The sequence below is a fragment of the Neolamprologus multifasciatus genome, chromosome 17 (assembly GCF_963576455.1).
Source record: "Neolamprologus multifasciatus chromosome 17, fNeoMul1.2, whole genome shotgun sequence".
In the NCBI taxonomy this organism is placed as follows: Eukaryota; Metazoa; Chordata; class Actinopteri; order Cichliformes; family Cichlidae; genus Neolamprologus; species Neolamprologus multifasciatus.
This window is the reverse complement of record NC_140455.1, coordinates 21,814,566-21,840,998: the sequence shown is the minus strand read 5'-3', so window position 1 is coordinate 21,840,998 and position 26,433 is coordinate 21,814,566. Positions and strand designations below refer to the sequence as shown.

Here is a 26,433-nt window from a genome sequence, read left to right as displayed (position 1 = left end):
AATAGCTTTACAGCTCTCAGTGTAGGGAACAGAAGAGGCAACAAGACAAGACAATACAGTAGCAAAACGTACTGCATAGTTATTGTTATATTTATATGTGAAATAGGGCTGCCACGATTAGTCGACTAGTCACGATTACGTCGACTATCAAAATCGTCGACGACTGATTGAATAGTCGACGCGTCGTTTGAAGCTTTGTAAGATTCCAAAAGACACAGGAATAAGTAGTAGGATTTAAGAGTGTAATGACAGACTGAAACAGAAGATGGCAGCACTGCATGTACAAGGATGCCAGCTGCCGTTAAACCCCGAAGAAGAAGAAGTAGCTCTGTCCCAGAATTCATAGTCCAGCCCAGCTCAGTTTCCAACAATGGCAGCAGCTAGTTAGTTTTAATATTACTCTTATTATTCTTTCTGGGTCACAAAATAAACGTTTAACATATTTTTAGGCAAGAATGTAGCTGTGTAAACCTCAAATATCTGCTCAGTTTATCAAGACACCACATATTTTCAAAAGCGCTCCGACGTTTTCGGAGACGTCTGTTACCCACTAGCTTGATAGCTAGCCGGGGGCAAGGTTCACTAGAGCCGTGAGAACATCGGACTCCCGGCAAATCATTTTCAAACCCACCGCCGTCTTTCGATACTCAGGTTAAACATATATAAGTCACTTAGATAACTTAAAAATGTTATTGTTTGGCTTTTTTTCAGTATTTTATTTGTTCCTGAGTAAAACGGTTTGGCTGAGATTAAAGTTTTAGTTTTTACACAGCTGAATAAACATCAAGCCGACAACTGATTATCAGAAGTGTGAGATGTCCCGTTATATTTTAGATAGCAAGGAGTTTATTAAACTTCACCGAAACAATCTGCAAATTCCATTAAAATTTAATAAACTATCATCTTGTCCTTACTTTTAGTTAGCACATACCTTAAACACTTAAAGCTGTAAGCTAATGATAGTTATATAAGAGCAGATGCATGCTGGTGCAATAAGCTGTACACTGTACATCCAACAGTGTTGGGTAAGTTACTTTAAAATAGTAACTTAGTTACATTACTAGTTACTTCTATCAAAAGTAACTCAGTTACTTCAAGTTACTCGTTACTTTCAAAGTAACTAGTTACTAGGGAAAGTAACTTTGGTTTTACTCAGAATTCTCTTGTTAATGTGTTGCTTCCACAACTTTGCCAGTCTTCTAGCTTGCTTACTTGCCACAAGTGCACTGTGCCACCTACCAATAGAAAGGAAAAGATAATGTGCATATTTCCACGAGAGAAATCCCACGCCTGGACCGTCATTGACTGCTGCCATGATTCTAGCCTACGTCACAGCGTCATGTGCGCCTTTTACATCCAACACAAAAACTGCAGTCGTGGTGCTTTGATTGTACTCAGAACTCAGAAATTCTGCCTTCTGAATAGGAAGATGTAGGTAACACCAGGCTGCAGATGAGCTGCATACAGGGCTGGACTGGGACAAAAAATCGGCCCGGGCATTTTGACTAGAGACTGGCCCACCATTATAGGAAAAATCATAAAGCCTTTGAATGAAAACAAACACTGTTGTGACAGTGATGTACACTGTTTTGATGGTATATATGCATCAATCTATCAATCCTTTGTTGTAAGATTCAGATAATTATTTTTTAAAAGCTAGACATTTTAAATGAGAATAAGAAAGAAAAGTATTTCTTTGTGCCCCCCTCTCCCTTTTAATGCCCTACCTGGCCCCCCTGGCAAAACTTTGCTAGATCCGCACCTGCACAGTTACCAGCTGTCAGCTACCTAAAAAGGATCCTGGGGTTATCTGTCTCTCAGAAACAGTTCATAACTTCCCTTCAACTCATTCATGTCACCTAAAAGGTAAACCTGTTTCTCCATCACCTGTTCAGCTCTGATGATTCAGTAAGGACATCTCCTGGTTTCATCTTCATGTTTCCCTCTCACCAGATAACCAAACCGATATCATGACCAGCAGCTTTTTTGCAGCTGTGGCTCCAGCAAACATCAGCTGATACTAGAAATTAATATTAAATAAATTCTAACAACAGCTGATCAAGCTTAAACGTGCTGCTGTTGTTTAACGCGACATCGGCTGGTTTCCTGTTTCTGGCGCAAAGTGGGCGATAAACAAACAAGAGAGAAAAGCCGATCAGCTGATCATTGATCAGTTTTCATGATTGAAGTAGAAACGGGAGAGGGAGGGGAAGAATGAGAGAAGAAGAGGCAGCTGTGCAGCAAAGACACAGAATAACTCCAGCTTTGTGTCTTTTTCATTGTAGCTGAAGTCCGGGACAAACTGTTCCTTTTCACCTCAATAAGAAACGCGTAATATTTTCTCTGAATACCAGACGGGACGGTTGGCAACTTTAATAACTTATGAACAAAATAAAGTTCAACATCATTAACTTCATAGCACCCACCCAGCTGTATAGAAACTCCGTCATGCTAGCTAGTACGCAGTACGGAAAAAGTCAGAATAACGAAAATAAACTCCACCTAAACTTGGTTTATATCTGACACAGATAGACTGCAGGTCATAACTTCTTACCTGAAGTTCAGTTCACACTTGGACCGGCGGCCGCCTCGGGTCTCTTTTCCTTCTGCGTCCCCTTTCCCTCATCCACCTGCTGCCTCCACCACTTGCTAATGTTATTGAATCTGTGGAAGCTCCGCGATAGCCACCACACGAAGTAACGAGTAACGACCCTATCTAAATCCCAGTAATAACTAACGCGTTCCTGATTTTGGCATAATAACTAGTTACCGTGCTCGTTACCACAATAATAACGTAGTTACTGTAACGCGTTACTTAATAACGCGTTAGTCCCAACACTGACGTCCAATGGATGATGATCTGATTAGTCAACTAATCGCAAAAATAATCGGTGACTAGTCGACTATCAAAATAATCGTTTGTGACAGCCCTAATATGAAATGTGAAGATGTTGGAATAAGTTATGAAATAAATAATAGATTGTTAACTGGTTACTATATATACAGTAAGTACATGAAAACTTGACAGTGTATAGACAAGTACAATGTTTCTATAACGATGTACAACAAAATCAAAACAGTGTATGCGGCGCAAAAAGCTAAATAAATAAAAGACAGCTAAGCTGTGGAATCTTGTTTCAATTTCAAACTTCCTTTTCTGGATGTAGCGCTGTGGGCTTTATGTTAAGAAATAGCTCCCATATGAAATCTCAGACAAAATAACTGTTTTTCAGATTTCAGTAATTTCAATGATTTCTATCAATCTTCTGACCTAAAAATGTTAATAAAAGCATTTCCACACTGTCATAATATTAATTTAAACAACAGGAACATGGTTAGGGCTATACAGGTAATGGCTGTTTTCATATTTCTCTGGGTATTCACTTGTTAGTTTACAAAATGTCCAAAAAAGGTGACACCTTCAAATTATACAAAATAAAAAAATAATTGTGAAAATGAGTAGAAACAGGATTTTTTCATAAATGTTCTGGTATTATCAAAACTATTCTCACTTCATGTTTAAGTCTAATTGAAAAATTAATCTTTTTTTTTATTAGAATTTTCCAGAGAAGGAACAATAAATATGTTGTATATAAAGTCTGGAAAAGGGAAAAGGTAGACAGCTTTGCAGACAAACAAGCAGATCTGACAGCTGAACCCACATGACCTCATCTTTTTGTCCTCAGAAACACATCATGCCTTCCTTTTAATTTATTTATAGTGCGTTCATTCGGAGCCTGAGTGAGCGGGGAGGATGTACAGGCACGGTGGAGGACTGCTGGCAATTTCAGCTCCCTCCTCAGTTTTCCTGGAGCTACTCTCACATCAGAAATCACTTAGATGTCATGCTAATTGCAGCGTGGTCCCCCCTGGCCATGTCTGTGCTACAGATTGCATTTCGGATAAGTGTTGAGATGAGCTTGGTTCTGTCTTTAAGGAGAAGATAATTGGTATTGTGATAAGAGTGTTTTCAGGCCCCTGCAGATGTGGAATCACAGGCTGCAAATGGATAACTTGCTCATTAAATTCTAATAGTGTTTTATAGAGTTTTTGTTTTTCTGATTTTATCTTTTATAATGTTCAGATGCATGCTTGTAATGGACTCTTTTCAGCTGCCAAAGAGGCTCTGGAACAGTGAGCCTAGAAGCTCAGTGAAGCACAGCAAGGCTTTGACCTGAATGCTAATGTCAGCATGTTCACAATGACAAAGTTAATATGTCAATGTTTGCTGTGTTCATCATCCTAGATTACATGACAAATACTTGGGGATGTGGAGGGAAAAAATCATGCTCTTTAGTTAATATTTAATCTATATGATGAAGACAGCATTTATGAGGAACTCAGGATCTGGCTTTTTATAAGCAGATGAATTACTGTGGCCAAAGTGGGCACATGAATGTGAAAAACAGCTCACACAGCGACGGACCCCAATTTTGCCATTTTTGTTACAAAAAGAAAAAACGGTAACATTTCGAGTGGGTCATCTAATAATCAGAAGGTTGGTGGTTCGAACCATCAGTCCACTATCTTTGGTGTGCAGAGTGTGTGTGAATGTTAGGCCAAGCACCTGTGTGAATGATCCGAGCCAGAAACCCAGTTAAATCTACACATGTACGGAAAAGCTTGTCACTGCTATAGTTTCAAAGGAATCATAGCTGATGCTGGATTAAAAATATTGAACTATTGCAGCATGACATTTGTGTTTACATCACTGTGGCGGGGCATGGTTTGCGGTGCTGCTGCAGGTGCGATTGACCCACCTGCAATCAAAGTTTAAAAACTCTAAAAGTTTAGAGTTTTTGGCGAATGTGGTTGTTGTTATGTTGAGCTGGCAGCGGGAGAGCTGCAGCTCTGTGTGTGTGTGTGTACGGCAACCGGTAAAATAAAGATGATCAAAATGCCACTGAGTCTGCCGTGTATGTTTACAATCACTATCAGAGAAATATACACTTCTCTTTGTTATGTTTGTTACTGCTTCTATGAAGAAGTCATCTTTGATTTGACTATTAAACTTGAGTTCCTCTATGACCGCTCTCTTCACTTCTTTTTGGACTATGTCAACCACCTGGCAACCTCTAGTTGCTAGGGAAAATCTGAATTTTCTGACCATTAAGTGAGTGGTTGCTGGCTGGCTGATACACGGTGCCACACTGAAAACCACCTCGTGATTACTTTGGTCACTAAAAGATTTCCGCAATCATCTGTCATTTGCATGGGAGGCGGCTGCGTTTCTGGTTTGCATCAAACCTTTTCAGGTTTTACTACCTCGTGGTGGCTACTAGTTAGCAAGTGTTTGCATGCTCATCTTCACATCTTCTATGCAGACTACAGGGAACTTTTTAGGAACCAAAGCAATCACAAGGAGGTTTTTGGTGCAGCACGCTCTTTGTGACCAATTTCACCCAGCAACAACCAGCAACCACTCACCGTTTGGTTAGAGAAAACTATTTAATTACTATATCATGTTTTATGCTTTTTCTTAGCAATTGGAAGTTGTTGTGAAGTTGCCAACCAGTCTCTGAGCCTGTGTGGCTGAGGCCTAAGCAGCAGTCGTGCAGGGTATATGATAAGGACAGGAAGAAGACCTTTTTATACATGTGTAGATAAAAGAGGAGTTTCATTACAGAAGTCTACATAGAAGTGCTTTAAGCTTGCTTTCTATTTTAAATATAGCTGGAGTTGCAAAAATATCTTATGCTCATATAGACATCTGCTGGTGAACACTTGATTAGTTTATGGGCTCAGTCACTAATTTTTTGGATCATAATGAATAATATATTTAGTCCACTTTGTAAATTTTGGTTATTCTAAATTTAAGAAATGAGAATTATCCATTCATTGTCACATCTGCCACTCATTACCACATCTGGGGGAAAAAAGCTTATCTTGAGGCTTTAAAATGGGACCTTATAGACCATCACAGTATCTACAAACAGAGGTGATGATGCACACAGATTGGTCATCTGAGATCATACTATTAGTCATATGGTCCTGACACAGAATAAAATAAGTTGGAGACATGTCCAGCTGTCTTTAAGAGAGTTTTAGACCATCTGGGTGATTATATTTTGTAAAATCGAAAACATCTTGGATGGCTTTTTTCGCTTTTGAAGGCCTGGTTGGAGGGTTAAAGGTGGATCTAGGTGGTTCTAGGCTAGAGTTTGGGACTTAAATTTGTGGTTAAGAAGATTGGGAATGCATTGATGTAAATAAATATCCTCAAAAAGCCAAATTAACAAGACTCTGTATGTATGTGTGCAGCACGCTCTACAAACAGAGTGGAGCAGGCAGCAGCCAGTGTAACAAAGAGCAATGTTTAGCCAAAATATGAGCACCGTTTGTGCAAATGAACTCAAACTTAACTATGCACTTACTCTAGTCCTTAGCTAAATATCCGCCAGGTTTGAAGCGAATGGGATCAACGGTTTTTGAGCTAGCTGAAGAAAAGCTAAATGTTAGTAATCTGTCAGTAAATAAATAAAATCACAGCATGCGTCCTTCCAGTATTTGTTATTGTAGTTCATTGAAATGATGTGTATTTCTCAGACACTGGGTGAAGAAAGAAAGAAGGCGAGTGGAAACACATCTACATCACTGGATTGCAATGAAGCAGCTCAGTGGAGACAGAGGAGAAGGGGGAAGGAATGTTTTTCTAGCAGCAAATGTTGGTATTAAAATCTGGCAGACGTAAATGCATCGCAGCGTGATATCCGCAGATCACAGAGCGCTGCCAGAGCTGCTTTCCTGTGCCAGTGTGACTGTGCTCAGGTTCTCAGAGAGCTCTGGGGAATCTGCGAAGCTGCCGCCATCAAACCAGAACTGTGTCAGAGGAGAGCTTGAGTAATAAATTGCTGAGATTATTACAAGGAGTTCCTCCAGAGTGTACATAACAACTTCAGTTTAGTGAGGTTTCTGGGGGAAGAGGAAGTGAGCAGGTCAGACTTGCCCCACTTTACTTGCAGGGCTGTCTTTCATCCTCTATGTCAACCCTTAAAGTGTGTGTCTGTTTCCAAGTTTGCACTAACTTCAGTCTCTATTTGAGAGGCCTGCTCGGTGAACTGTAAACTCCTTTTACAAGACGTTTCTCTCTCTGTATGGAGAGTGCATGACTGTGAATGTTTTATGAATCTTTATTTTAGAGGTTACACTTAATGGCCATGCAGTAACAAGAGGATTTGCAGCTTTTCTCCATTTTATATTGTTATAAAGTGGTTTTGGAGGCTGGTCTGATATTATAAAAAAGGATGTAATTTTGGATTCAGGGATGGAAATTTAACTTTTTTCACAGTTAATCCAAATAATTGGATTAATAATCGGATAATCAACAGTGGAGAGAATAATGGCTGTCAAAGTGGCAGTGAAGTGATTAGCTCCATCGGGTCTTAAGAAAAACTGCTGCATACGTTAAAAATGTTAAATGCAGGCTTTAGTGTTTGCAGAGCGAGCAAAATGTGAACAAGGTGGCATACAAAGGCTGTAAATAAAAGATGGACATTACGACCATGCCAAGACCGACTGGCCATGGACTCCAAATTGCAAAGCCTCAGTGAAGTATTGTTTTGAGTATTGTGTTTCACAGCCAGAAGATGCCATATTTGGAAAAGAGTGAGTGCTAGCATGGGTGCAGTCTTCAGAATACTAAAATTACATTCACCAAAACTCAAGCCCAAGTTTCTTAGACAGGTTATACCTCACTGCAAGCTATTAGATTATTTAGATAATTCAATTAGGGATCCTCCGGAAGGCACAAACATGTGCATGTTTGATTCAGGATGACTGGATGAATCCATCCTGTATCTACAATGGTAAATTATATCTGATGTTTTCTGGCTGTTACTTTTTTGTCATTTAATTCTGATAAGTTAGAGTCTAGTTACAGTGCAGTTAAGGTGGTACTTAAAAATTAAAGCAGCAAAATTATCTTTGTTTTTTCCAGTAAAACCTCTTACTGTTATTTCATTTGGCTGTGAAATCACTGCGGTCAGAGAGCCTCACTGTCTTACATGGTGAGTGTAGCTGTACGTTCTACTTGACAGCAAACTCGATATCCATCCATCGTCTTCCATTGTGAGGCAGGAGGCTAAGCAGCCGCACTTTCCACTTCCTACTGGGAGATCCTGAGGTGTTCCCAGGACAGATGAGACATATAATCTCTCCGGCGCATTCTGATTCTACCCTGGGGTTTTCTTCCCAGTTGTGCATGCCCAGAAAACCTCCAAAGGGAGGAATCCTTCCTCTAACCAGATGCACCAACCACCTCAACTGGCTCCTTAACATAAACTGTACCCCTGTACCACTGTACCCCTAAGGCTAAACAGAGCTGGGGGAGTCTCTCACCCCCAACCACGATGGAGCGTTCCACCGTTTCCCGTCAGAGAAATGGTAAATGGTAAATGGCCTGTATTTGTATAGCGCTTTTACTAGTCCCGCCTAGGGACCCCAAAGCGCTTTACACACCCAGTCATCCACCCATTCACACACACATTCACACACTGGTGGAGACAAGCTACAGTTGTAGCCACAGCTGCCCTGGGGCAGACTGACAGAAGCGAGGCTGCCATATCACGCCATCGGCCCTTCTGGCCAACACCAGTAGGCGGTAGGTGAAGTGTCTTGCCCAAGGACACAACGACCGAGACTGTCCGAGCCGGGGCTCGAACCGGCAACCTTCCGGTTACAAGGCGAACTCCCAACTCTTGAGCCACGATCGCCCCGTCTTCAGAACCACGTCTTCAGACCAGGGGGGCTTCTTTGCTTACAGTAAGCAATTCTTTGCTTACTGTACAATTTTTTTGTGCAAAGCAAGGAATAGCCTGGCAACCTTCAAACGATTTCTTTATTTCACCAGCTCTATCTACAACATCCTTAAACTTCCACCGACTCTTTCAGCTCTTGGGTGTCTCAGCACACCCTTCTACACCATATAGTGTTGTTGGTACAGCCATCGTAGGCCTGTAGGTTTGTTTCCAGCCAATGAAATGCCAACAAATTACACAACAATCATTGGCCATAATTGACAAGGGAAGCTGTATTCAAGTCGAACACAGAACACAAACAACATAGTCACATTACATCACAAAATCCCAACCCAAACTGTTGCAGCTGAGTCAAAGTGTGGGTTAGGTGAGCAGCAGGTTATGGCAAATGAATCTGCTCACTGCAGACCTTTGACAGCTGCCAAGCACCTGCATGCACATCACCGCCTCTCCAATTGAGTTTAGACACTCATGCAGCTCACTCACCAAGTCTTTAGATGTGCCCAGTCTCTTCAGACCATCCAGGGGCAGGAGGTCAGCAGAGTCCTTGTGTGTGAACTGGGTGGCCTGCTTCAGACGCCTCTGCTGGTGCAGGATGGCTTTATCCCGGATTGCTATCTCTCCTTTTTTCGCCTCGCTCATTGTCTCAGGCTATTAAAACCAGTTCTTTCTGATGCTGTGCACGGGAGCACGGAGACTGTAACCTCACGGCGGCAGCAGAAGAGGAGAAACCCCTCCAAAGAACGTAAAGCTCTTGTCCTCTTTAAGGTCCTCAGCAGCAGAATAAACCTCTAAACGTTGCCTCTTTTGCCCTCTCTGAAATGCTGCTGTATAGTCCTGAGCATGTATTTCTCCCAGGAGCTATTGTCCTGCTCCTCTCATGTGCATCTTTCCTCACAACGTCAAGATCTGCTGAGTCTCTCACAGAGGCTGCGAGGCTGTGTGGAAGGTGTGACAGAGTCTGTGTAAGTGTTTCCTCCCCTCCCCTCAGAGCTGTCTGTCCTTGTATCGCTCTCTCTCTCTCACACATATACTTCTCTGCCTTCGGTAGTGTTTCTCTCTCTCTCCTCTCAGCCTTCCTCTTTCCACTGAGCATATTTTCCCAGCTGACTCTTTGTACATCAGACCTCACCGCTCCCCTGCTAATCTGTAACCACATTCTTAACCATCGCAGTAAGCATTTCTCTGCCTCGTCTAGTCTTTTAAACTGGCACAGCCACCCACACGCACAGTCTGTCACTCCTGTGTGTTGCTTCTGAGCCCGATACAGTTTGCAGCATCAGTCCCCCCAAGCTCAACAGCGGTAGCCCCCCGCTGTGTAGGTGCAAGAGCTCGCTGTGGTACGACCCCAAACAGGGGATCAATCTGCACCACCAATGGCAACAATTGATTTCCTTCCCGCCTGAATTAAAGAATCCATTTTCTCCTTTCCATCCTTCCACACCATCAAAAGCTATAAATATCCCGTTCATCATGACCTCTATGCGATGACACATTTTTATACAGCAGTGGTGATTTGGCCTGGAGGTGTGGAGGGTTTCTTTGAAGTGTAGTATGGCTGCTCATTTATCAGTCACAGCGTTTAATGAGTGTATCCTTGCAGAGGGTGCGTGTTAATATATATATATATATATATATATATATATATATATATATATATATATATATATACATATAGACTGCTTTTTTAAAGTGTATAATTTTCATCTGGCAGAGGGAGTCCTTGTGAAGGTGAAGTGGAAAATACTGCCGAGGGATTTGATGTTTGTGTGCTGCCACCTGCTGGTTGAGTTTTTCTGCCTAACGTGCATCTTTTGTATCAGTAAAGAAATGTTTTGAAACCCCTAAATCATAAAACACGTAAGCCCTTCCACGTTATCTCTGGGTCAATTACAATGGCAATGCAAGACAAGCGCTGAGGCACAACCAGCCATTATTCAAAAGAATCTGTTTTTTTTTCCTTTGTACTGTACATGTCCTGTGTTACAGTTGGACAACTTAGCGAAGAACCAATATTAATTTTGTATCTTAAGGCACAGCAGATGAACAGTAACTGAAAGTCATGTCCTTAAGCAAAATGAAAAAATAGATCAAAGACCTGACAATGAAATTAGAGTTGCATCTGTTGCCACTGTTCACTGAAGCATCATCAGAAATGGCCTCGGTGGAAGGGTGACTGCCGGGAGAAATGTCTGAGGTATAATTGGTTCAAATCATTATCAGTATGTACAGATGAGGTTAGGAGAGAGGTAACAATGAGTTTTTAGAGCCATCTGTAAAACATTGAGGCTCTGTCATGGTTTGGAGATGCATTTCAGCTGGTGGTGTTGGGGATCTTGTCAAAATTGATGGAATTATTAACACAGAAAAGTACCAACAGTGTTTGCATCACCAAATAAAACCACCGGGAAAGGTTTTGATTGGCGCTGGCTTAATTTTTCAGCATGACAATGATCTAAAGCACGCTGTCAATACATTTAAAGCATACCTGGAAAGAGAAACACACATTGGAGCACTATCAGTCTTATACTAGCCTCGCCAGAGCGCAGACCTCAACGTTATAAAGCAGTGTGGAATTATCTAAAGGCAGCCAACATAGGAAGAGTTTTGAATGTCCTTCAAGGAGCCAGGAGATTTATACTGAAAGGCTATTGAAATAATTTAAAGGTTGCCAAGAAAGTTCAGGCTGTGTTGAAGAATATAGGTGATCATACCAAATATTGACTTTCTAGTTTGTTAGAATTGTAGAAACACTGTTGAATTAATTGAAAAAGCCAAAATAGGTGACTTGTGATAGTAGACATACTAGTAAAGGTGAGCTAAAAATGATCTTTCTGTTGATTTGAGATTTAATATTTCACAAATGGGTAAACAAATTAATATAAGATGGAAATAATATCACAGAAACCCTTAAGTCATGGACCATGAATGAAGCCTCAAATTAGGAGCAAATGCACTTGCAGGCCAGGCATTTGTGCCAACTTTTCCTGGGAAGGAATGGAGCAGGGTGACCCTCAGAGGCAGGACTTTCTCCAGGGTCATGTTCCCGGAAAGTGGAAAAGATATTTTGGTAGGATGTCACATCATAGATTATCAGAGTTAAAAACAATCAGTCCTTTCTGCTGGTTGAAAATAAGCTACTTTTGGCTGTTCCCTAGTCACAATGGGTCACCACAGCGGGTAGCTCAGCATGTCTGAATTTTATAGCCAGATTGGGGATTTGTGTCTCTGGCTGAAATGGAACCAGTGTTATGAAACCAGTGAATGTGCAAACCACACTCTCCGTTGTTTGTGTGTGTGTGTATATATATATCTGATTAGTAGGATAGCATTTAGCAAAGAGAAGACACTGGAACAAACACCTGAACTTCACCTTTATTGGTCATCACTTAATTGTCCAAACTGTCAAACAACCACTGCAGCAGTTTCAGACTCACTTCTCAAACCTGCACGCGTCCCTCCATTCATCGCAGAAATGAAAACAAAATCTGCTTCAGCAAAAATCAGAAAGTAAACACAGCAATATTGGTCAGTTGCTGGAAATGTAACAGTGTGTTGCATCTTGTGCTTTGTTTCTGTTTTTATCCTTGCAGAAGGCACGTGTGCATCAGTTCATGGAATCGCGCTTTAAGCTTTTCTTAGTGTCTCTCTGAAGAGTAAGACTATGCAAGTGTTCATACAACACATGAAGCTCCCTCTGAAAGAACTTCTGAACCTTGTACGACTGGCAGTGTAAAACCAAAGCCACGTTATTATTACCTGCCATGTGCAGAGCATTAATGCATGTTGTTTCTGAGATTTTTTTAAGGTTTGTAGTGTATTGTGCTGCTGTGTTATGTTAAACTTTGATGCCAATGGAGTGTAAACATCAGGCATAACGTGGCCGTTAGATTTGAAAGCACGCTGTTATGCAGCCCTCGTCAGTGCCTCTCATGTTTTGTATGGTCGTGGATGTAAAAGTAGAAAAGTGCGTGTGATTTTAGCGTTTTAAGTCTGCTTAAAGCAAAACAGTGGCAGGCAGGAGATCTGCACAGAGCCTAACTCGGAGTGTCAAGTCTCATTTCAAAGGCGGAGGGGTTTTTCAAATTGCCTGAAAACTCTGGGTGCTGAAATATTTTAGTTAAATACAATAAAATAAACTAGACAGAAAGAAAATAAATAAAACGAATAAAAAGTTTTTTGTAAATTAAAAAAAATCAACTAAAATAAAAATATAAAGAAACTATCAGTAGTTTTAGTGTTTGCAGTCTGTGCTTACTGAGTCAGCTGGTTCCAAAAAATGTTTTTATTATAATGATTATTCTGAATTTTGTTAAGCCTGGGACCTGCTAAATATCCTCCATGTAGTAATAAATTAAAACATGAAAAACTGAAAGAAAAAAAAAATTTAAACTAAAAAAAAGAATTAAAACTAATTAGTATATTTTTTATTATTCAAATTTTTAATTAAGCTGTATTTAATTTTTTTTTTCAGTTTATTTTCTCAGTGTTTTTGTTAAATGATTTTTGGAAAGAGTGTGGACAGAAATGTCACGCTGTAAAGGTTAAAGAGTAACACAGCATGTGAAAAATATGCAGGATCCAGGCTGTGCGCAAAATTAATTTCCAGTTTTTCAAAAATTTATTTTAACTTCACAGTCTACAAATATAGGGAAACCTCATCCCCACAGCGATGCTGCAGACTTTTTAGTCTCTCTGAAAGAAATTCATAGAAACAAAAATGAATATTTTGCATGTTAAACTAGAAGTTTTGAAATTTGGACTTCAGAGTGGTTTTCACATGCTGCGTCACACAAAGAGGTTATGTTGTTAAAGCTCTGTACGTGATATAATTTACACTATTTGAATTGGAAATGTTTTTCTCATCTGAAATATATTTATAAAATGTTGGTGATAAACTAATAATAATAATAACTGATCAGTTTCTCGATGGTTTCAATAGAACAGACTGGCGGGATTTTAGACGAAGAGTCTGACGTGTGGTAGAAGTGCAAGCATTGCTCAGGCGGGCCTGACCAGTGTATTCTGGGGTTTACAGTCACCATCCGTTTGAGACATTTATGTCTTTAAAAAAAACAAAAACAAAGACGAACTAACTGCCGGCATCAAAATTAAATAGTAGGTGTGATAATAAAGTTTGCGACTTTGGCTGAACTTCCTGTGATTTTTTTTGAGATTGTTGCTTTGCAGTCTCAGTCTGACAACTGGCACTCGACATGCCTTCAAGATAAAGTTAATCTTGGGAAAAGGGATGAAGTTGAGAAACACTCAAACATCATTTCCAGGACCCTAAAAGACTCTTTTGACCATATGTATGCTGTTCCTCCACCTTTCAAATCTGCAATCCAACCATCATGTGCTCATCCAGATGGTCAGAGGAGACTTTTTGAGGGTTGTGGAAATGCCTTCAAAAGGCAAAAGCAGCTGGTTCTGTGTTTTCTAAACTTCACCTGGTGATTATTTAATGGTGACTGCTGACTTTAACACATGAGAGGCACAAACTGGTGCTACCTCTGATGATGCTTTGGGCCACACTTGTGATTATAGCTTTTCCATTTGCATCCACAGCAGTATCTTTAGCATAGTGCACGTTTTTCAAGTTTTTAAATCCGAGGCACGGCGGTCACGAGGCGTTCAAACTGTCAACCACACCCTGACGCCACAGATCCCCAATGAGTGCAACAATAATTGGTCTGTTAACAGTGCTCGAGCTTTCCTGATGCTCTGCGTGTCACAGCACGTTAGGAAGGTAAAGTGAGCAGAGCAGCATGTTCTGTCCCAGAGCCGGGAAGCGCCTGAAGGCCTCCCAAGCGTCTGAGAAAATGTTATATTTGAGAAAAACGCGGTGTTCCAGGCTGGTGGGCAGGCTGACGTCCCGGCTCATAATGTAGATGCCGTCGTTGTGCAGCGTGCACGTCAGGTTCAGTCCCGACTTGGACGTGTTCTCCTTCAGCTGGAGCCACTCCCCCGTGGTGACGCTGTACGACTGCACCGTCAGCACGTCCTCCGTTTGGCTGGGACGTCGCCGCCACAGCCCCGTGTCCAGCTCGTGGGTGTAGCCACCCACCAGGTAGATGGTGTCCTCCACGGAGAGCATCTGCTGCTTCCGGATGTGAGCCGGGCAGGATCGGAACGTTGTCCAGGTGTCAGAGATGGGGCAGTATCGGAGGATGTTTGTGTTCCTCTCTGTCCGGTGTAATGGGAAGAAGAAACAAAAAAAAAAAAAAACTTTACGAGAGTAATTGTTACATATTTAATATTAGAAAGCCCAAAATAAAATAAAATTTAAAAAAACACAGAATGACTGAATAATTAACAAAGAGAAATGTAAGAATGTGCTCCAACATAAACAAACTGATAATAAAATAAAGAATAGTTTTTAAATCTTATAAAATCTCCTACAACCTGGGAGATGCATTGAAGTTGCTCATCTTATTTAAACAAAAACCCAAATATGGAAGCAATAACCGCTTTAACGTCTTGTTCACCCAGCAGTGCTAAATCCCTTATAATTAAGGTTATATAAGAGATAATCCGGGACAAGGTGTCCTGATTATAAACGATATGTTGCTGACTGGTAAAGGGATAAATACACATTAAAATGAAGAGTTTATAGGATTATAAGAAGCAGGAGCAGCTCAGTAGACCCAAATATGAAGGATCCAAACTACCAAAATCTTAAATAAATAAATAAATGACTCAATATAGAAATAATGAGTAATTCAGAGATCAGTCTGGGTGTGTAGTAACTACCTTAAGGTGCATGAGCAGTCCATGCTTTTACTTTAAAAGTTTAATAACTTTTTGTGTGATTTCTCATTTCAGTTATATTTTTGTCTTTTTGCTTATTGTATTTATTTATTTTTTTTACTTTACTTAAAATTCTCGTTGGGCACTAAAATGTGACATGGACATAATGGTTCTAACGAATGCCTTTAGAGTAGGTTTTTTTAAAGGGGGTAAAAAAGTGATCTAATTTTGTTTGAGAAAAGTAAACTGCAGCTCAAGAGGAACTCAATCTGAGAATATAAACAGCTGTAGGTAAGAAAGATCCAAAAACGTCTGGTGGGTGTAGCAAAGCCTGCGTCTCTAACAGCCAGCAGGGGGCAGATGGTTACATTGTACAGAAGTGCATGAGAAAAGGTCCTCGGCTCCCTCTTAGTATGAACTCAGTAAACACTTTGCTGATGAGTTTATGGCTGCAAAGCACATGATGTTTGTTTTGTAAACTGTGGTCCCATTAGAGTCAAAGAGGAGGGTGAAGCTGGATGTTTCAGACTTTGTTATTAACAAATCACCAGAAGAAGCTGCAGTGTGGAAACGCGATCAGATTTGGATAATCCCAAATCCTTTATGGTGAGGAACGGAAAACAAAGAAAGGGATGGATGCACTTCTGCATTAACGGTATGTAAAACATCTACTTCAAACTGTCAACAGTGACAAAACAACACAAGGACAACGTGCCAAACACCACAGCCAACTGAGAGGAAGTGCAACAATACAACAAGAAAATCTGAATTCACACAAAGTCATTTTCAGTTTAACTCACTTTTACTTAGTCACCTCACAGTATAAGGAAAAGACACTGTCCTGGGTATCTGTGTTCTGTTTGTTCCTCTTCTCTCGCTTCTCTTATTTTAAGCCTAATTTTTTCCCCTTGTGACGATTAAACTTAACAAAACAAACATCTTGATGTTTTCAGTAAAACGTATCAGGAAAATGTTTACTGTCTTTACACTATAAACTGCCTTGATATGAGCGTTACAGTTACCTGACACTAAAAGTAAAAAACAGATGATCCCTTATGAGCAGCACATGGCGACAGCAGGGAGGAAGAACTGCTTTTAACAGGAAGTCTTCTCCAACAGAATCACTGTGAGATACAAACATCTGTTGAGACTAACCAGAGGCTGAAAATACCATACAGCCATCAGGGAGGTTTTTACTCTGTGGAATTAAGTTCTGTTTTTTCCCTTCATTTCTCAGAGGCTTTTTGGAGGAGTTATAACTACAAGTGCCATGAAAAAGTAGTAGTCAGGATTGGGTGTGGCTAAAAAAAATGTGGTTAATCACAATTAATCTATGAGTTAACAAGAGGAGTATTTACTTTTTCACACAGGGCAGGTAGATTTGGATAACTTTTTTCTCTTAATAAATGAAATTATCTTTTAAAGACTACATTTTGTATTTACTCAGGTTATCTCGCACTGTGGTTTCTGCTGTGAACTGATTCATGTCACCTTGAACCTCTAAATGTGGGCTTCATGTCAAGGAGAAAGATTCACTAGATGAAAATTCACAGTTACTCTCCAAACTGTTGTCAGACTGTGTTGACGTGTTAGTGTATATGCTGCTGTAGCTCCTGTACACACACCTCTCGCAGTGTATCCACCCATGACGTAGATCATACCCTGGCACTCACAGGCAGAGAACTCAGCCAGCGGGTCGGGCATCGAGGAGACGCAGGTCCACCAGTCCTGCTCAGGGCTGTAACACTCCACTGTGCCCAGACACTGGCCTCCCACAGCGTACAGCTTTCCCTGTACGGCCAGCAGCTTGAAGTTGGACCTGCATGAGAAGAATCACTGATTGAAACGCGATGTAAGGCAACCAATGGGGACCAAGGGGGGACTCGTGTTACCTCTTCTGGTTGAGTGGCGCCACCTGGTTCCACTCGTTCCTGCAGGGGTTGTAGCAGTGCACAGCAGAGATCTCCTGACTCGTCATCCTGTACCCGCCAACTATGAACAAGTAGTTATCGAGGATGGCCGACCCATACCCCCTGACGTTGATCATATCTTGAGGGAGGTTGTTGGCGAGGGGCTTCCAGCGCTGCTCCACCTCTCCATACCTCAGCATGGACCAGGGCTCATCCTGATCCGGAACGTCCAGGGACAGGCTGGTGAAGTCTCCGATGGCCACCAGGGTGGCAGTGCCATTCATGCGCATCTCCTTGACTTGGTCCCTGACAGCAGAGGCCAAGCTGCTGAACTCGGGCTGCCTCAGCATGGGGTGGTAGTAGCAGGTCATGTATTTGAGGCAAGCAGTACGCAGGTCGTGAGTCCCATACACCTCGGAGAGGCTGTACAGCTCCACGCAGTTCTCCAGCCGGATCTCCGAAGTGAGGAGCTTAAGGATGGAGGTGACCTGGAGAAAGGAGGCGGTCTCGATCAGGTCCTCCAGAGTCTCGTTGACTACCTGGACTTTGGAGGTGTTGATGAACTCCAGGACCAGCTCCAAGCCCAGGACGCTGAGTCCTTGCAGCTGCACCGAGTCCTCCGTGGACTCCCTCATCCCCGAGCTGTACAGAGCTCGGAAGTAGTCGCTCTTCTCGATCAGCTTCTTTTTATTCACCTCGTATGTTTTGTCATCCATGATGATGGCGATGATCTGCTCGGATGACATGGTGAAGATGGTGGTTTTGGTCTCTCAAGCTGAGTTTTGTCTTTGCTTTCCCTTTCTCAGTCTCCCGAGCCCGTCGCCGTTTACATTTCACCGGCCAGGGAGCTCCGTGCCCGGTCTATATATGGTAATGTTCAGCCCGTAGATCGCCATGGAGCTGGGAAGCTAATCAGCTAGCTGTAGAGGCGCTGCAACCGCTCCCAGATAAACCGGCCAAAAGAACTTTTCCCCGCGATGGCATTCCTCCACAACTCGGCCCCACTTTCTGAAAATGTTGGTTGAATATCACGGTTTGTTTCTCAGCCTGCCAGGAACGTTTTCATAACATTTTCCTTGTGAGGGACAATGTCGAGCTGTCAAATTTAACTGTTTTGATTCTGCACCCCGTCATGTGCGTCTTCTTCCTGCATTGGAATTATTGGCAGATTAGGCGTATCGAAGACACCTTACTGCCCTCAGCAGGTCATTATTAGAATTACATAACATGGTTTAAATAAATGATAAGAGTATGTTAAATATTTGATCCCCTTTTTGATTTTTGTGATTGTTTATTTATTTATTTCTATTTACTTATTTTATTTGGTTGGCTAATTTTGATTAGTTAGTTGTTATTATTTATTTAGGTTTTTTAATTAAATAAAATTTAATTTGGGGCTTTGTCAGAGATGCTATTGGCTGTGGTCGCCTTCATATTTTGGTTCCAAGGAACCAGACTTTCTTGTCATTTTTAAAGTGGGCTTGAGCAGCAGTTCTCCAGGATTTCTGAATATCTTTCAAAGTTTTTCTTTGGACATTGGCTGCTTTTTTAATCATTTTCAGTCCAGTTCTTGTACATATTTACAGAAGAATGATTTCCACTTATTAGGTCATTTAACACTAGCCCTTGAGTCTATGGAGCACTAAAAAAAAGCAATGTTGTGTCTTGCAATAATACATATATGACAAACATAAAATGTCAAATAAATATTATGAAGTATCTAAACAAAGTAACGGTACCCTGGAGTTGTGTCACTGGCGTTGCTGATTAAGAAGAGCCTTTTATTTTGAAGGAAAACACCGTGGTGCCGACATCTAATGACTTCCTGTAACATGTTTCGTGAAGCGCTGCAAAAAATTGGTGTGGCGAGTCCAGTATCTCTTTTCATTTTTCAGACCTTTTCTTTTTTATATCATAATTTCATATGAAGCTTAGAGAACTGTTAGAGAACTGAAAAATAAAGAAGAAAGAAATTTTGTGAGAAAAACAAGACTGACAACATGTGGTTTGGTGCACTATAGGTTTAGAAATCTTTTTTTTTTAGAAGTTGTCACTGGTGTCACCTTGATGATGAATCACAACAGAGCTGTTACAACTAACTAACACCGCCGTTAACCATTAACAGAAAAAAATATTTTTACATGTATTGTATTTTAAATTATAATCTTTTTCCATCAGATGCAGATCTCATTATTCAGATTAATGATTAACTCTCTTCACTAATATTCAGAGACATTTATTTTAAGATCGTACACAGTTTTACTGAGAGAAAGGACACCAGTGCACTGCATATATTTTTAATTAAAAAATAATAATAATAACCACACATTGTAAAACCCTGGAGAATAAACCCAGGATAACGGTGTTGTGATAAAAACTGAGGTTCATAGGACGTAACAAGACAGCTTTAATTTGAAAACCTGTACCGGAAACGATTTTTATTATCAGCTTGTTGACGCTGTTGTGGGTGGAGGAGGGGAGAATGGGTGAGACAGGCAGGCGGGAGCATCAATGACAGGTACTCTTCTTGTGCGGCCCGCTTCGAGTACGCGGCTCCAGGCAGCGGACACCCGGCGCTCTGTGACCCGGACTGAGGATGAGGGAGCAGGCGTGGGCCTCCCCGTCCCCAAGCTGCAGCTTTTTACTCAGCATCATCACCACCACCACCATCATCAACATCATCGCCGCTCATACATCATCAGTTAAAGGCGCCGGAGACCTGCGGCCGTGTAATAAGGTGAGCGCCTGTGCTGTCGTCGTTATTATAATTATAATATCTGCTGCTTTTTAAAACACAGATCCCGCTCCGCTTTGCTTTTTCTTTATCCTAGAATAAATGATCAGGGCAACAAGTCAAAATGGCCATGCGTGCACGAGTAAATGTGCAGAATAGATTAAGATAAAATAAAATAAAATGAAGAAGGATTAAAAATACAAAAATAAATAAAAACAATGTAAGGGCTGCAAGTCGGTTTGCTGCTTTACATTGGCTCGGCTCAGCTCGGGTCCGGATGTATGTGCGCCTCGTCCTTCGCGTTGCTGATCGGCTTAAAATCCCGTTCATGTTGACTATAAACACCCTGCTGGAATCCTTCTCTCATCCCCTTCAGAGCAGCCTCATGCCGGCCAGCCCGACCGGGATTACTCGCTGAGGAGGACAGAGAAAGGCTGCTGGCACGGTTCGCTCTCAACCCTGTAAGGATGACTTGAAGGAATACAAGAAGAAGCTTTTTGCCCTCTAGATGGGGAGATTTTCAGGACTGATACTCTGTAAATGACAAAAATAGCATTATCCTTATGGTCACTAGGGGGCGACAGCTGTGATTGAAAATCGAAATCCAGTTATGAAGAAATGTGTGATCCCTGCGCTCGGCAAACACTTAAAGCGATTATTTATGGACTCATTTGCTAGTTTTTTGTAATACTGAACAGATCGAACTCTAAAAGTCCCTTATATTGTAAGATAAATATCCTGCAATATTAAAGAGAGAATGATGAGCCTGTGGGCAAGGACATGGTGAAAGGGGGGAGGAAGAACTTTCTTTTAGCAGGAACAGATCGCAGCAAAATGTTAGCATAAATTTATCACAGATAAATATATATCCTTATCATTGAAGATTAGACTCTGTATAACATGTATATGACAACAAAAATTTCATATGAGTTAAAAAAAAAGTTTATTTCGTTTGTTAAATCAGGGTTACTTATTTAATATCCTGCTCTGTGAATAAACTCCTGCATTTTATGATGTCCTGCCTTTACCTGGTCCAGAGAAAAGCTGCTAGTTATGAACCACTTGAGTATTTAAAACAGAAAACAAAAGAAAATAAAAGTAAAAAAGTTAATAAAGTGCATCAAAATAATAGAAAAAGAACATTTTTATGACTTTTATTTTATAGTTTTCTACTAAGCTAATCCAAGCTAACATTATCCTGTTAGCTAGATAACTAAGTTATCAGTTACAGCAAACACTGTGGCAGTCATAACTCCATATAATGTCAGACAATATAAATAAACTATAAATGTTCTGAAAGCTAATATATATATATATATATATATATATATATATATATATATATATATATATATATATATATATATATATATATATGATTAAAACAGGAAATAACAACTACTACTACTCATTAACCGGATCAGTGTGCATGTAAATTCAAGCATAGTTCAACTGTGCTATTACTTTCGAGGTCACAAATTAAGTTTAATGGCCACTTACTATAATTTCCTATTGAAATGCACAATATAAGAGTGTTAGTGAACCTTTCGTCTAACTGTTGGGAAAAAATCATAGAAGAAAATGTCTCTAAATGGTAAATAAAAATGTTCCACATCTTAATATAACTCAATAAATAAAAAACTAATTTCTCATCAGAGTTTGAATTCTGGCTAATAAAACAGGATCCAGCCTCTGTTAAATAACAATTTACTGCCATCAGTTTATAAAATCAATAAAACCTACCGCACCCTGCATCAAGGAGCCACTAAGCCATTGGGAGCAGTTATCATTATTAGATTAGATGAGATTCAGCTTGATAGCTGTCACACAAAACATGGAAATACAGCATTTAAAGAGGTGTGAAATGTCTGAACAATGGTACAAAATGAACATTAGTCTAATACATGAAAGTTTTGATCCCCGTTTCCAAGGAACCAGACTTTCTTATAATTTTTTAAGGTGTAAGAAATGTTGAGAAACAGTTCTCCTGTTTTTTAAGCTTTTTCAACATTCATCTTTGTACATTGGCTGCTTTTTCACTCATTGTCAGTCCAGTCCTTGTGCCTGACCTTTTTTTTGTTTTTTGAACCTGTTAACACTGACCTATGAAACATTCAAGCACACAAAAGGCACCAAACTCAAGGGGTGAAGCATAACACCCCTTGAGTAGGGGTGTCTACTCATAACAGACAACAAAGAACTAACTTTAAATGTTATCTTTAGGCACTTTGTTATCAACAGTCTGTCATATAAACATATTGGTTCCAGTTTCTTTAGTTGAATGTATAAAAAAATGTCAACGATGACATATTTTGATCCACCAACCAAAACCATCAGGAAATCATCTGGACATGGAGAAAATGAATGGGGAATTTTACTTCAGGAGTCAGGTCCATTAAAAAAGTGGGCACTGACAAGTTGATTCCTTATTTTACCAACAATAGCAGAAATAAGGGATAAACTGTTGAAAATGGTGACTAAACATCATGTTAGGCAGGGAAAAAATAAAAATTACTGGTGGTTTAAACTAGAGGTGGGAATCACCATACATCCCACGATACGATATTATCACAATACTTAACGCACGATACAATATTATTGCAATTTTTTAAAATATTTTGCGATATTCAGATTCTGTACATAAAGTTAAACTTTATTCATTTTATCTAATATCAAAGTCTCACACTCAGTCTTTCTCTCATTTCAGTCAGTTTTATTGTTGACAAACTGAATGGTTTGTATTACAGTCTAGTCCAACTTAACTGAATGCATCCATCTGGTACAATTATAGCTATTCTGAACTATGAAATTTATGAAAACTATGCAGCCCATTCAGCAACTGAAGAATTTGAAAGTAAATTAAAACAAAATATAATTTTACATTAAATAAAAAAGTTTTAAACTTAATTAAAATAAAACATGTCTTAAATTAAAATAAGTAAACTGTCATGTTTATTTCTGCCAAAAAAAAAAGTTAAACACATTTGGACAGTGAAGGAATGTCAGGATTCTTGCTCAGAAAAAGGAGCTGATCAACATGCTCTGAAGTCAGAGCATGTTCCAGTCCACAAAAACTTTTTTTGTAACAAAATATCGATTTCTGCTGTCCCTGTATCGATACATTATTAGCAAACAAAATATCACGATACTACACAGTATCAATTTTTTCCCCCACCCCTAGTTTAAACACTGAGTGTAGATGTACATCAAAATAAAGCATGAGAAGTGGTGTTACTGAGGGGTCTTTACATCGCATGAATGGACTTTCTGGGTAAGTCAGATGAAAATGGTTGGAAACTTGACTGAAAAAGCATAAACAGTAAGCGGTCATATAACAGCTGTGTGCTGTTTTCTAAAGATGACCTTAATATAGCTTCAGAAGTTTCCAGATGTTTTTTTCTGCACTTAAAAAAATACATTGTTAGAGAGATTAGGGTCCTATCAAATCCTCAAACCTCTGCTGTAAAGAGGCACTGAATTTTATCCCGTCCCTGCTCGCTTCCTTCCAGCAGTCTCCATGACAACCGGCGTGAGTCACCCAGGAGACCAGCGAAAGGCATTAGCCCGTGTCTCAGTGTAACCTTTCCCCCCACTGTCAGCACATTATCCCTCTTTGTGTGCAGAAACACAGAAAGGTGAATCTGAGCGCAGGTGATGCTGCTGCTCACACGGCAAAGCCTCAGTTTGAATGTTTGCTGGCGTGTTTGTCGGAGGGGGTGCGGCATGAATGGCCACGTTTGTCGCTGCGGCGAGGTGATTAGTCATTTAAAAGAGCTCGGGCTTATCTGCACCACACACACATCTGACATCTGAAAGCCATCGTTCTAGCACCGATTTACTCTGTCAGGTTTATCGCTGCGATTGTTTCAGTTTAATTAGCTGCTGCTCGGATGTCAGTCGGCGCTCAGCTGATTTGTTTGTCCAGTTGAACAGCAGGATCGGGGGAGGAGATGGAGATCTGCCAGAGCGAGGCTTTGGACTCAGAGGAAGTTGCTTTAAAAGTACAAAGAATGCTTTTCTTTGGGTTTTGTTGTGCTGCCGCCACTATTAATGGTTTTCACACTGATTCATTTGTGGATTGGTCACCATAATGTGTGAAATTCAAAACTATAAGCTAGTATCACTCAACAAGTCCAATATCAGCTGATGCATGGACAGCTGGCTGGACACTTGACTTGTTTCTGAAATGGAAAACAGGTGAAAACACGTGTTACTAATTACATTAATCAAGTGTAATTTCTGTGACTAGTAACACCCAAGTTTACCTTCTATTTCACATCAAAGTAGCTGCTGTGAAATACTAATAGGTGGTATAAAAGACACAAATGAGCATGCCAAAGATAAACCTGATTTCATATATTAAATGAACTTCATATTTTATTCAGTGCGACTTGAAAAAAACTAGTGACTGACACAAAAAAGTCACCGGGAAGGTTTTTATTTGAAGCTACAGATCAATTCAGGTTCCCCATATGCTCTTATACAACCAGAGGTTGTAAATAGATACATTATAAATAGTATGTAAGACATTTTTTTCGTTATTACTTTACCTTTTAGTGCCCTTTAAAATAAAGGGCACTAAAAAAGAGGGCCTGTGGATGAACATTGAGTTCCCTCAATGAGCATGAGGTCACAGCCAGCAGTCCTTTGATAAGATGACCCGCTAACACGCTCTTAATGGACCATTAGATGACCGGTGGATGGTTGCTGTGGACATCGAGGTCAGCCATCTTTTTACCCTGTAAACGTCTCCATGCTCTCCTTTGTACGACCAGCTTTTGTTGAATGTGGAATCAGCAGCAGAGCAGTGTTGTTAGTGTCAGGCTACACAGGGTCGGCTCTTATTGGGGAAGCTATGTTGTACTGTATGTGTGTGTAGCCTGTGCCGGCAAATTAGGCAACATTAGGCAAACAGTGCTAAGGGGAAAAATTTGAAACCACCAGTCATTTTTGGTCCAGTTCAACCTATCCATCAATCTACAGATTTGCTGTTTCGTCCATTAGGACTTTCATTCTTTACTCACACACGTATGGTATTTAAAATGTTGTCTACCGTATAGTTCTTGATGACTCTGAAAGGCACAGGCTTTCATCAAGCCTCACCAGGAAAAACATGAGGTTTGGCAGGTACAAACAACCTCGACCTGATGACGATGCTAGATGAAAACTCAGAGTATCACAAGCAGTGTTGGGATTCCCTCTGAGGAAAATCTAACTCAAACTCAAACCCACAAATATGAACCTTGAGTCAGGGAATCATCAACGTGAAACAGTCTCATCTCCTGGGAACCATGAATGGATACCTTATTGATCTTTCTATCTGCGTGTCTGTGTGTGTGTTCATCGTGCAGTCAGAGTACTACTACCAGTACACAGAGTGTGACAGCACAGGGGCACGATGGAGGGTCGCCATCCCTAGGTCTCCAGGCTCCTGCTCAGACCTTCCTCCTCCGACCAGAGGCACTGACTGCTGTGAGTACCACCACAGTGTGTGTGTGTGTGTGTGTGTGTGTGTGTGTGCACGTGCCAACACAACCTCTCTGTTCCCTCAGCCTTCTCATGCCCAGCTGGGAAGTTTTTGGAGATGTCCACGCAGCAGTGCACGCCATGTGCAGCTGGTTCTTATTCTTTGGGCAGCGGCCTTCGTTTTGACCAATGGGATGCCATCCCTGCAGGCTTCACCAGCTTAGCCAGCTTCCTCGACACCGGGCCGAATGGAGAGGACATTCAGGCCTGTAAAAGGTGGCGCACACAGCATTACCATTACCATGGAGATGGGTATTCATGTATTATTGAATATATAACAAGATGGAGTATGCTGCCGCTGTGTTTTGCTCTCGTTGCAGCTCATCGTGGACGCCGCAGGGCGTGTATCTGGAGTCCAACCGTGACGAGTGCACGGTGTCCCTGGTTTATGCCGTACATCTGGAAAAACAGGGCTCTGTCTCCTTCACCTATCAGTACCCCGACAACAACATCTTCTTTGAGTTCTATGTAAGCACCTGTAACTACAATAGTGAATAAAACCAAGAGTGTTTTATTTCTTGATTTATTGGCAGTTTAGATGATTAGTGATTGTAAATTGGTTGTAGACGACTACCTGTCTGTAGTGTGCTCGGCCTCTTGCCCAGCTTGGTTGAAGTTGTTTTATTACGGGAGTAACTTGTGTTGCTCATAAACTATATCCTTGAGAGTGTTGTGAAAAATCTGGTCCAAATCACTCATTTTTAATATGAGATAAGATGATAATTACAGTATCAAAATGAATAGAGCACCAATAAAA

General features: G+C 40.7%; 3 protein-coding genes across 4 annotated transcripts in view; 1 reads left to right on the top strand and 2 right to left on the bottom strand.

Annotated features, from left to right (window-relative positions):
- Positions 1-10,202, bottom strand: part of nrip2 (nuclear receptor interacting protein 2) — a 45,613-nt gene extending 35,411 nt beyond the window's left edge. Inside the window, exon 1 of the mRNA XM_085137790.1 lies at positions 9,243-10,202. Coding sequence (XP_084993916.1) covers positions 9,243-9,398 — 156 coding nt within the window. The 5' untranslated portion in view covers positions 9,399-10,202. The remainder of the gene's footprint in view (positions 1-9,242) is intronic.
- Positions 10,203-12,117: 1,915 nt separating this feature from the next.
- On the bottom strand, positions 12,118-18,577 carry klhl42 (kelch-like family, member 42). Its single transcript, XM_085138830.1, has 3 exons — positions 17,399-18,577; positions 17,132-17,325; positions 12,118-14,942 (listed from the first exon to the last, which is right to left on the bottom strand). Exons 1-3 carry the CDS (start codon positions 18,160-18,162, stop codon positions 14,488-14,490), a joined length of 1,413 nt encoding a protein of 470 aa, XP_084994956.1. The 5' UTR covers positions 18,163-18,577; the 3' UTR covers positions 12,118-14,487.
- A 1,285-nt stretch (positions 18,578-19,862) lies between these two features.
- Positions 19,863-26,433, top strand: part of LOC146499357 (endosome/lysosome-associated apoptosis and autophagy regulator family member 2-like) — a 16,855-nt gene continuing 10,284 nt past the window's right edge. The window contains exons 1-4 of one of the 2 annotated variants that reach the window (XM_085138616.1): positions 19,863-20,153; positions 25,502-25,622; positions 25,703-25,892; positions 25,997-26,144. In XM_085138616.1, the coding sequence (XP_084994742.1) occupies positions 20,013-20,153; positions 25,502-25,622; positions 25,703-25,892; positions 25,997-26,144 (600 nt within the window). In that variant the 5' untranslated portion in view covers positions 19,863-20,012. The remainder of the gene's footprint in view (positions 20,154-25,501; positions 25,623-25,702; positions 25,893-25,996; positions 26,145-26,433) is intronic. The other variant, XM_085138615.1, reaches the window with a different exon arrangement.